At 35.5% G+C, this 12,332-nt stretch overlaps 1 protein-coding gene across 1 annotated transcript; it reads right to left on the bottom strand.

The window, feature by feature from the left end:
- Positions 1-150: 150 nt before the first annotated feature.
- Positions 151-11,797, bottom strand: LOC148960401 (transmembrane protein 161B-like). Its single transcript, XM_089115956.1, has 12 exons — positions 11,646-11,797; positions 11,089-11,189; positions 8,770-8,868; positions 8,330-8,420; positions 7,171-7,355; positions 6,297-6,448; positions 5,501-5,561; positions 4,647-4,790; positions 3,764-3,877; positions 2,612-2,786; positions 1,730-1,826; positions 151-558 (listed from the first exon to the last, which is right to left on the bottom strand). The coding sequence occupies exons 1-12, from the start codon at positions 11,646-11,648 to the stop codon at positions 341-343; spliced, it is 1,440 nt and encodes a 479-aa protein (XP_088972082.1). The 5' UTR covers positions 11,649-11,797; the 3' UTR covers positions 151-340.
- Between the last annotated feature and the right edge of the window lie 535 nt (positions 11,798-12,332).

Genomic DNA, 12,332 nt, shown 5'->3' with positions numbered 1-12,332 from the left:
TATCTCGATGACTCTCTAACACAACTCTTTCTGTGTCATAACTTCAGGCTCTGGGGGTCTGTATGCAGTCGCCATTTTGAAAAAGCGATTTCTTAGACTCGCCGTCGTACCGTCATTTTGAAGACATGATTCAAAGAAAAAGCCATCACAGTAAGAATCAAGTAGGTAAGACGTTTCCCTCAAAAATATAGGCTAAAATCATCGATACGTGAGAAGTATGACACACTGTGTGGTAATCAAGATCTAGACAATAATTTAAAAGTTTCTTCAGATGACTTTACAAAACCTTTACAAAACGAGTCTTCTAAAACGTATGGCGCTACAGATTTTATGTTTAGCATTAACTATTAAAGGTTCGTAAATAGCAAACACCGAACAGTGATGTGCTTAACCATGTAAGCGATGTCCACCATGTGAAATACGAGACAAGTCCTTTTATGAGTTCCCCGCAGTAAAATGCCCTGCGAAGGACGGCTACGTATCTAGTTCCTTCTGAGAAGACCGTTGAATTGCTAGTGGCATTTAAAGCAACAGACGCGGGGGTTGAGCCTGCAGCATCTAAAAAAGCAATAGTGGTACTTCAGGGCGACAGCTTACGTGTTTATATGATACAGTATTTTTGCATGGTTGCAATGTAAGTATTACATGGCAGTGTGCGGAGTTAGCCAATGTTTCAATCAATGATTAAGAAAATATCTCTCTTTGAATAATAAAGAACATAGAATGAATATTTTGTGAAAGTAGTGTCGAAGAGATGCTGTAGATATAAAGTGGCATTGATTCAAATTTCATCTTCAAGCGAAAATTTCTAATTTGTGATTGCAGAAAAGCTGTTTTTAATAAGACGCTTTGAGACACTTTGGAAGTGCTTTGAAAACAAAGAAGCCCTGCGATGCTACAAAGTTAAATCATAAATAAAAAAATGCCAAAGTAAGTAAGCAAGATTGATATATTTGTGGAATGATGCTGCCAAACAAGATATGATACTACTTCAACATAAGTTTGGCAAGTTGAAGAAATTTATGAAATGTGAGAAAGAACCGCACGCAATTCACAGCGCAATTAAGCACCTTAGCATCAAGTATCCAAGCATGAACCAAACGCGGGGAAACATTTCGTCAATATAGCAAAAAGTTTCAGATATAAATGCTATAAAATTGAAATGGTAAATGCCAAGTATTGATGTAAAAAACAAGGTCCTTGCACAGAGGGATAAATGATTGCAGAAAAAATAGGATGGAATTTCCAAGCGTTCAAAGTTATGAGAACCAAATACAGCTGAGTTTTCTTGCTCCTCCGAAAATCTTGAAAATGTACATCTCCTCTTCCAACGTGATATTGCTGACACTTAAATAAACACAAATAATCCCAAACAAGGAAGATCTGAGAAGCCATCATCGCGTTATTACTCTTCGGGTCTCGTCAACCAAAATCGTTTCAGTGAAAAATCTACTCTGTATATCAAGATTTTCGGGAAACCACTTTTTGGACGTATTCGTATGAAAACCTTTTCAGTTCTCCGGCATCTGTTCAAGAAAGAAACAATCCGCGTGGCCTGCCTCGTTACCATCCCGCAAAAAACTGCCTCTGATTGGATAACTGATCACAAAAACATCTGGTTCTGACTAAAGAAACTTACATTTGGAAATTGAATTTCAAAATATGAAAAGCAACTCAAACTTTTCAAGCATAAATTGTTAAATAAATTAATTTTTAAAAATTCACTTACCAACTGATAACCAGGATAACGATAAAAAGAAAATCAAAATTACTGGAGCAAGATACTGTAATGCAACTGTTGACATGTAGAAAAATATTCTTGCAACCTGTAAGACAAACGGGAAAATTCTGTCAATTCAACGCTGAGAAAAATTTGGGCATGTCAAGCGTTCTAAATTCAGGAAGGGACATGCTCCTTATACCCAGTGAAAATGCGAGTAATCGTTAAACAGCGCGCAGAGTCTACACGCAGGCTAAGCTATCGTGTGCGCTGTAGCTCGAAATAATCGAGGCTGGTCACATCCGATTTTAAGATTCAATAAAAATGATAGGATTTCAATGTCCAGAAAAAAATGCATGTGCCGGTGAAATCATAAGTGTAAAACAAAAATTAATTGAATTTAAACAGCTATTTGGATAACTAAAAACTTTCACAGATGCTTAACAAAAAATGTGGATTTTAAGGGAGGGGGTGATAAAGAACAAAGAATCTAGTGGGGTGTATCTAATTTGCGAGAAAAAAACTAAAAACAGGTAGATGTAGGCCATAATTTGACTTTTACTTCCTAAGTACATCATTTCCTTATATCTTGTTAAGAGGACACTAGAACTTGCTCTACGTCAGTCACACACAGCTACCATACAAAAGTATCTTTAACGAATACAGATTACTGTTAACCGGGATGCTGCAGAAAGATCGACGACACCATGTTAACAGCGCAGTACAAGCTTTGTTGGTAAGTAGCTAAATTTCTATTCCAAGCTTCATGCATAATGCAATCAATAACTGATAATCAATCCAGCTCTAAGCACAAAAGTGTATTATTTTCAAGGTGGTACACCGGGAGTCCAATGACATCTTTACTTTAGGTAGAATAAGAGGCTAACGTACCTTGCTCTGCAGCTGAACATTGGTTATCTTGCCAGTCTCCTTACGCAACTTTTTTACTCGTTCATTTGCCATGTTCAAATAGGATTGCAGGGACGTTCTTGTCATTGCCATTCGTAGCAAGCACACTGATAAAACTATCAAGATTCGTGCTTTTGGAAAATTCTCAGTAGTTAATCTGTGAAACAAAGACAGCGATAGGCAATGAATTTAAGGCGAAAGGAGACAGGATAAGTATCAAAGGGGGGTTTGGATGGTGGAGAGAGTCAAAATGAATAGCGAAAAAAAACAAACATCTTTTACTAGTGATTCAAATTTTCATCTTCTAGGTGTATTCATTTTCTTGGAGTACACAAACCAATGATACATTTAATCCTTGACGGACTATTATCGCAGGGCTGTTCATTTGAGATTAGACACCCTATTAGAGAGTTTCTTTCCTCAACGCAGTCAGCGAGGTTTCTTCCCTCAACGCTAGGTTGGCTGATTTAATCGTGTTATGTGAGAGGTGTCTATCCCGCCTGGGTTGAATATCGCGCGGCTCAGCAGTGAGATCTAGCCTAGTTAAGCAAACCCACCCCTCGAATGTACAAAATCTACGTTTCAAGTACAAATTACTTTGTAGGCTGATCACATCCTTGTTGGCTACCTAGCCTGAGTGAGCTACCAAACCTCATATGAACGGGCCTTTAGAAGCTAAATTGTACAAAACTGGGATTACACTTCTATGAACGTTACCATAACGACTTTTTACAGTTAGAAATTAGTACAACTCCAGCCAAATAATGGCTAGAATTTGATTTTTTTCTATACAGAAAATATTCCGAGGCTGTTGCACGTTTTCTTCCACTTTTCAAAAGAGCACGGGGGCCAGACACATATGATTTGTCTCTAAGGGGGCATTGCACGGTTAAAACAATAATTCATTATTCAAGTTGAACAATAATATGTATCTCTACAATGATTTTAAAGATGATGTTAAGTTTTGGACCAAAGAAAAGTACAGCTTTGCGGTTCACGAGAAAGAACGTCCTGACTAAAATCCGGGACGGAAATGTTTCCCGAAATTCCGGCCATTTAATCACACTGCTGATTAAGAATTGTTCTAATCTTTAAAATCTAAAGCGAAATGCTCATATTATATCAGATACTTACGATAGCGAATTCTGTGAGTTAGCATCCAAAGATACCAGATTTTCCCTTGCAAGAGGGCGTATCCAAGCAAGAACTGGTAAAATAGGCCCAATAAATGCTGCATGTAAGAGCACCCTAAAACCCACGAAAAAAATAAATACCATGACAAAGCTCTACTGGCTAGAATCATTGATAAGAAGCTTCAGTATTAAATCATTTGCACGTGAAATACCATCAGCAAGGCAATTAAATATTTACAAAACTAAGTGTTTATCAAATGTAATTGCTACGCGTTAAAGGAATTCTGTTGTAAAACGAATACACAGATAATTTAAGGAAAAATCTAAAAATCTATTTTATCAATCGTTCAAAACAAAGAAACCTGCTTTTAACAATCGAATTTTTGTTGATTTGACCTGCTTCATAAACGTTAGAACCAAGCCCAAACCAAGGGGAAGCTGCTTGTGCTCTTGGCCATAAATTAGCCAATTTTGGAAAGATTTAACTGCCTTTTTATACGGGCATCAATCACATTTCCATTACAAATTGTTGTCTTTGAAATTAATATTTCAAAATCGAAGATTCTAAAAACATATGTTTGTGTCCTCGTCAATTTGTTGATCTGCTCAATGATACCCCGGAGTTACCTATGCAGCATTTTGCTGCATCATAAAGAAAAAAATTTGCAAAATCTTCAGATACCACAGAGTTTATCACTTTTTCGAGGCAGCAAAATCATACCGTTTCTATGAAACCAGTAAATGTTCTTAGGTTACACGAATTTGTCCTTTACTCTTCCAAAATTATCAAGCTAACAAAATAAGAACAGTATCGTTAAACTGTAATCACGAAGGCAAAATCTTAATCAAACAGAGGCAGGATGAGTTCAAAAATATAAACTCACTGAAAAAGAGGCTGTGATTCGTGGTAATATAGACTATCCAAGTACATGTTTGCCAATCGCAATCCAGGGAACCCAACGAAAGCTCCAACCAAGGCCGACATCACTGCGAGGGCTAGTTTGAATGACCATAGCGGAGGGGGCTCTCTAAATGAACATTATCAAACAAAATAAATTATCAATTAGGTGAAGTAATGTAGATGTAGGCAAAGAGATCTAAGTAGCTTTTCAAGACAGCCTTAAAGACAATATATACTTGACAAATCAGTTTATATTGATAGTTAACATATTTTGCTTCCAAATCTAGCCAAGTATTTATTCTAGCAGGCAATACCTTAATTTTATCCTTCATTTTTAAAGACGGCTGAATTTTCTAAAACACTGCCGTAATATTCTAAGACATACTAGAATTATTTTTAAGTATTTACAATACTTTCTTATGTTTGGGCCTAATAATCATATATTCATCAGATTTTGAGACCATTGTTCATTGCAAATAATAATCAGCCATTTCAAAACTCTAATAGATCGTTGATTTTAACCTTAGCTCTCCTTTTTAGACATTCTTATAGAAATAAAAAAGAAACCTCCCCATATATTACTCAAATCTTCCCACAGAAATCCCTCTCTTAGTTTGTCTCCAATCTTCCCAATTAAACTTAAGAATATCTATCCTGGCCATATATTACTAGCATTCAAATGTCAAGAGCAACATTTTGGTATAACGTAATTAGCTGCCACTTTGTAAAGCAGACACTCTTGATGATATGTAATATTGAGATGCAGAAGAAACCATCACCTATAAACATTTTAAAGGAGCTATTCGTAAATAAAAAGTACATTAACTATCCACAAACCTTGTGGTAAAGCCTAGCTCTTTCATACACGATATCAAATTATCCATGAAACTCTTATAACCTTTGGTAAAAAAATATATACATATACATATCATAGACAAATTTCAATAATACAACACAACAAAAGCTGAAGTGATACTTATCAAATGTGAATCACTAAATATTTGATCATTAAATATTTTCTAATTTTGCCTACTTGACATAATATTTCAGTTGAATACCACAGCTTGTGAAATTCATAGAACTTTGACAGCTATAAATTATACGTAAGTACTCAAAATAAAATCAGGCCCTTACAAACATTTGGCAATAAATTCAAACAGCTACTGCTAATCGGGGTAACGGGGCCTCTCCATAAAATTTTATTGTATAAAAAGAAATTGAACGGTAGAACCAAATACCAGACCACACAAGCAACAGACCATCTAATGTTTTCAAGGTATCGGACCTTTCCTAGTAACAAAAATTTTGAAAGAGAACTATGGAGCTTCTCCAGGCTAGTAAGCCGGAATATTACAAATCGCAAGAAAAGGTGTCAAAGTTTGGGGGCTCCAGATGCTACAAGCCAAAAACAAACAGATTCAATGTATAGTCTAAAACTCATTTGTAGAATAATTAGCAGATTTAGACAGTCAGCCCCCTCCTATTTCCATGGTCACTGGACGTAATAGGATGCAAGTGGCAAAGTAGCACCCCTGTTCTGTTGTGCTTAGAATTTAGCAACTTTTAACTTCTTGTTTCCCACTACTTCGATTAAAGACCTTTTATGAAGGCTTTCAGTTTGAAGACCACTTACCATTTTCCAGCCCAAATTCCAAAATAGATTCATCGATAACAAGGACTCCCATAGAGAGAACAAGGAAGAACAAGCCAAACGATATGCACATTGCTCTTTCACCTGAATCCTGGCCATGCCAGTAAGCTGCAGTTAGAGATGCTAGCTCTTTTCTGTTCAAACGATTAAGGAAGTACAACATACAAAGTTTAGCAGACAATAGCCACATTGGCAGACTTCAATTTGAGCATTGCTTTTGACTTTAGTCGTTTCCAAACCTTCTGGAAGAGTATATTAGAATGGAAATATCACAAAACATGGGTTTAGGTGCAAATAATTTTGGAGGGTTCTGTATAAGTTGAAAAGTCTATGAATGGCCTTGCAGAGTAACTGAAAGCTGCAAGAAAAAATTCGTTCTTGAAGATTAAGATTTCACATCTATTCTAAATATTCTAAAGGATTAAAAAACGAAAACCAGATTCAAAGAGGTTATGTAGAATTGGGAAAGAATACTACGAACAATCAACAAAACATTGTCAGCCTATTATACACTGACAGTTTCGAAGGTCAATTTCCACTTTTGGAAAATCAGATGAACTGAACCAAGCAAATACAGCCCCTAAAACGCCTTAGTGGTTGAACATCTAAAACAGTGTCAAGCTCTAAAAAGCATTCCCCTAAATCATGATGGTTTTGGCATTAGACCGGCGTCAAACGTAGAGAAAGAGCAAGGAAATGCTTCCTCTTGCTTCTTATTAATCACCCTTCCTGCTCTAACGAAACTACAAATTATAACAAAAAGAAGCAACCTTAAAATACCTAATATTACCCTATACCAAACATTACCCTAGTATCTATAGAAAATATCTTCTCTGTTAACAAGTGAAATGGATACATTGCAAAACAAACGATCATCAAACACCAGACGAGACTCAGATTGAACTCTTGAGCCCTTACTTCACTCTTCCAAAGAACTGCAATTTCGACACATGAATAGACGACAAAGGCACAAAGGCTTATGTCAACAAGCCATCTGTAATCTTGATAACGATGTTGTGTGTATAAATCAACCTCTTCCACCTTAGGAAGTAAAATAAATCTTACATTTTTAGATGCAAGTATACTTCAGTGAAATGAGGCATAAGAAGAACATTGAAATACACCAATATGGCAATGCGTGGTAACAGTATTTAAACCTTTGTGAGATAATAGGTTAAAGGTTCCCAAATTCCTTTCTGAATGTTTAATTGATAGAAGAATGTCATTATTTATTATCTATAAGAAGTACTTATTCTTAGTTTTGTTAGCTTGACTAAACCAAAATAAGGGTTTTTTGGAATGTTATGGCATGTTAAATGTTATGGCATTTTATGGTTTGTTATGGAATCTTATGGTATGGTATCTTATGGTATCTTATGGTATGGTATGGTATGGTATGGTATGGTAAAGGTATGGTTTGGTTTGGTATGGTATGGTATGGTATGGTATGGTATGGTATGGTATGGTATGGTATGGTATGGTATGGTATGGTATGGTATGGTATGGTATGGTAAGGTATGGTTTGGTATGGTATGGTATGGTATGGTATGGTATGGTATGTTATGGTATGGTATGGTAAGGTATGGTTTGGTATGGTATGGGATGATATGTTATGGTTTATTCTGGTATGGTATGGGAAGGTATAGTATAGTATGTTTTGCTAAGGTATAGAATGGTGTGTTATGGTATGGGATGGTATGGGATGGTATGGGATGGTATGAGATGGTATGGTTTGTTATGGTATGGTTTGGTAAAGTATAGTACAGTAAGATTGGCCTGATATGGTTTCAAATGGTTTGATATCCCAGAATGGTTGGGCATGGTGTGGTATGAGCTATGCATTTTTCTTGCCACCTGGCATTTGTTCTGAATAGATGCCATCAAATGTTTTTTCTGCTGTCAAATTTTATCAAAGCTGAACAGGTGCATTTCTACCTAAGATATATTGTGAAAAAACAGAGTTTGCTTATATTTTGCTAACTTTTATATAAATATATAACTACATCATTACAGACCTTTGCTTGCTCAAGTGTTATCTCAAGGTTACAAGGGATGGTAAATGTTTCAATGTTTCTTGCTACCTGTCCTCCATTTGAAACATTTTTTCTATGATACAAGGAAAAAAATAATAACTTTTACAAACTCTAAAAATTACAATAAAAGCAAAAGAAACACCAGGTTTGTGGAGCTTCTTTAGAAAAACAAAAAACTGCAATTATAAAATATAGACCAGACAAACAAATGTTAAAACACAGTGCTAATAACCAATTTTTTTTGCTTTTTTAGTTATATAATATTTATCAGGAAAAATATCATTATTCATGGAAATATTGCATGCCTTGCTTGTACTATGAGCCTGAACCAAACCAACTATAAACAAAAAAGTTTAAAAACTACTTAACCCAATTCATTCAAGAGAGCTGTTTATACCCTTGTAGAAAAGATATTCACTTACTTTGAGTCTATGTTCCTTTTTCCTTTAACAGGCTTGGTAACTACTCTGCCAGCAAGGGCTTTAAGGGCATCATTACTGGGATATAAATAACGGTACAATCTAAAGTTAAAAAGAAATTATGTTAAAAATGACATGGAAAATGAGAAAGATACAATTATACTTGCATCTGTCTACCAATCAATGCCATCTTGCAAATAAACTTTCTCAAGTCCAATTTAAGTTCAAGTTATGCACAAATTTTTCAAAAATAAAAATAAACATGACTTTAAAATTTTACACCTTAAAAATTTTTTTTAATTTATTTCTCTTTGGAAGGATGAAATCTGATCCAAAAATTTACGGAAATAGACATTACAAATCTGTTATGCATTGTCTGCTAAGTCCCAGCAAAACATGTGGCACCATTGATTTCAGTGGCAGAAAATTGCCCAGAATAATTATAACCAAATATCTTATGGCTCATTCGTAAAAAATATTTGAACAGGCATATATCAGGAAAACAGATATGCCCCTTCTGAAAAGCATAACTGGGGTTACTCTAATCTCATGAAATACAAATAGAAAGCTTGACAATTCAGCTACTGAGCCCAAGGGGGCTTAGAACAAAAAGTTGAAACCAGTGCATAAATTGAAAAGTTTGGTGGTTAGCATCAACTTGACTGAACTGTAGTATTCTACATTCTGCAATTATAATTTGAATTTTGAAGTCTATACCAATGAATAGCATGGTTGAAAACTGCATCACAAACTATTTTAGGATGAGACACAAGCAGTGGCGTAGCGTCTATGTATGCTAGGCTTGTGGCGCGAACATAAAAATTCTAGACAAATTATAGAATTCTTGCAACACTTCTACCGGTAATAAATATGTTGTAGTGTTAAATTCAATGCATAACATTTTCCGCAAAAAAAGGTTTCTTTTTCTGGTCATGACTAGCATGCAGTGAACTCCAGTGCCAACATGCCAATTGGCTATTTTTCTAAGTAAACAGATCGCTAAAAGTTGTGAAATTTGAAAAATCTGAAAAACTGAAGCCCCTCCACATCACTCTTTTTGCCTGTCTAAAATGAGAGAAACATGCAAGGCTCAATGCGAGAAGTAAGAATTATCCGGACTGGAGCTTGCAGTCGACCTGAGCACAAGCATTCCCAAATATTTGATAATCTACAACATTTCTCTGCCTATAAGCTGCTTTTTGCGAATATTCTTTGCGTGATAAATCATTTCAAATTCATTATTTTCCTTTCTTTCCTATGTGACTGTTAAAAAGAGAAAAAGTTTTGTCAAAGTGGGGCCAAAGTCTAATTGTCATGATCTGCATTCAGTAATTCAAGTCAAAAGGCTTGCCAGTATATTTTACGGACCAGGGCATGCGGTAGACCTGAGCGCAAGCCTTGCCAAACAGTTGATGATTTGCAAGGAACAACTTTCTGAAACCATTACACATGTAAGCATTTTCAATTCTAACAACCCTCACAACTCATTATTGTCATCTTTGTTAACTATGAGAGTAGAAAATGAGCAGAAACTTTTGCTCCTGTTCGCCTAGGCTCTGCGGTGTGTTAACAATTTCATAATGTGTAGAGCTCCTCCTTGCGGGAATCCCCAGCTGCATTATAGCATAAAAAAATTCTTACATTAGGTGGGCATTAGGTGATGCCTTTTCTTGAGGAATATGAATAAGATCTTTAGCAAAATGGTTTTAGCACTAGGAGGTATTCTGAAAAATTTTGCAAAACAATTGAGCTTTTTTCAAAAACTCTTCGCATGGGTGATAATTTTCCCCTTGGCCCCCCTTCACTTTCCAACTTGTGTCTGAGCCTTTGATGCAGAGAATAGACACCTAAATTGATTAGAATTAGAGTACAAATAATTTGGTACTTTCTAAATCAAAATTTATCATCATGATTATCATTAATTACCACTTGAATTTTTAAGAAGCTGAAATTACAATTGCATTAATTCAACATAGCCGTATATTTTATGTTACTGCATGCCTAAGTTCTGCGCTCAGGCTAAGCCACTGGACACAAGCTTACAACCAGAAGCTTGCCTTCGTAAAAAACCTAACAGCTTGCTTTGAACAAGGCCTTACCTAACATTTTTAATAAAATCCTTACTAATCTATTTTAATTAAGATACAAACCTCGCTGACTCTGCCCACTTATATTCAAAATTGCTTGAAGAAGATCTTCCATGCAAAGTCTAGCTTGGAGCAGCAATTCAGTGAATTGAAATCTTTTCAAGGGAGAAGTTTTATCAAAGTAGGTTCTTGTTGCAAAAGGCTTTTCAAAGTGTTGTTTTGTTGAAATACCTACTTGTTGCACAAGATCCATCTTGCCAAAGAATAATATGGTGATAACTTCTGCATAAACAGTGCAGCTGTGAAGCTTATAACAAACTGGATACCAAGAATTGCCTTTAAAAGAGCAAATATGTATCAGGGAGAGTCTTTTCTTGTTCGCACAAAAAACAGTTCAATATCATACAGCATAAAACTAATTCAATCATTTTTCCCTTGTTAGATCTCGAGAAAATTGTCTATCAATCATTTAGCTAGTTTTGTTGGCAACCATTTCAGCAGATTTAGCTTGCATACCAACAACACAAAAAGCTATAAAAAGGTTTTATTAGCTACGGTAGATAAACATCGATATAAAGATAAGTAAAACAGATGCCATGAAAAAAAGATGGCACGATGTTTCACAGACACACACGTGGATCATAGACTGTATTGTTAGTCTAACCAGGTCGACCTGGAAACAAGCTTATAAATATGCTAGGCAAAAGATTGGGCATTATTTTTAAGGCAATCATTTTGTATCTACTGAGATGCAGCTATCAAGAATTGCAACCAAAATACAAATCAACATACCATTTTTCACTGCCTTCATCAGCTTGCTCACTTCTCAGGTACAGTTTAAAACCTCTCTTGCGGAATGATTCATGAGAGCAACCGAAACCGAGGCAAACCGATTTATTTGAAATATTCTGTGACCACTTATTATACAGGCTGCCTTCGACTTTTTTAGCAATACATTATTATTTCGTCCCAACTCTTTGTATATTATACATTCAGGGATGCAAACAATTATATGTTTCGCTGTTTTCGTATAGACTAAGTTTGCCACCAAATGTTCATGATAAAAAAAGAGATGTTACTTAACTAAAATATGCTAATTTTAGGTTAACTAGCAAAACCACGAGAGCTTTTCGGAAGTGTAAGTCCCCAATTTTTCTCAACAGACACACATTGAAAATGACTTACAGAGAATAAAATTCTTTATATTCACAGAAAATATGAACCTTTTTTAGCTATGATGCGTTGGTCACGAAAACAAGCTGGGGTGCAATCTGGTATGTGGTTTTTATAGGACCATATAGACCCCCAGCTGGTTGCAGGCGAAAAAACCCCTGTAAAGCTAAACAGTTATTTTATCAGAAAATTTCAGATCTTGTCGGAAATATAACATGGTTGCCTTTTCTTTATCTAACTGATCCATTTTGAGAGGAAAGATTTTAAAACTGAATATAAAGACTTCTTCCGTTGTTTTGAATCAGA

This window comes from Rhopilema esculentum, chromosome 4 (assembly GCF_057945365.1).
Source record: "Rhopilema esculentum isolate cy_ngs chromosome 4, ASM5794536v1, whole genome shotgun sequence".
NCBI lineage: Eukaryota > Metazoa > Cnidaria > Scyphozoa > Rhizostomeae > Rhizostomatidae > Rhopilema > Rhopilema esculentum.
This window is presented reverse-complemented; position numbering and strand designations above follow the sequence as displayed.

Coding starts and splice junctions, on each gene's coding strand:
- LOC148960401 (XM_089115956.1), bottom strand. Junction 8,869..11,088: donor AGATGGATCTTGTGCAACAA/GTAGGTATTTCA, acceptor TTTTAACTTTAG/ATTGTACCGTTATTTATATC. Junction 7,356..8,329: donor TAACACTTGAGCAAGCAAAG/GTCTGTAATGAT, acceptor TTACTTCCTAAG/GTGGAAGAGGTTGATTTATA.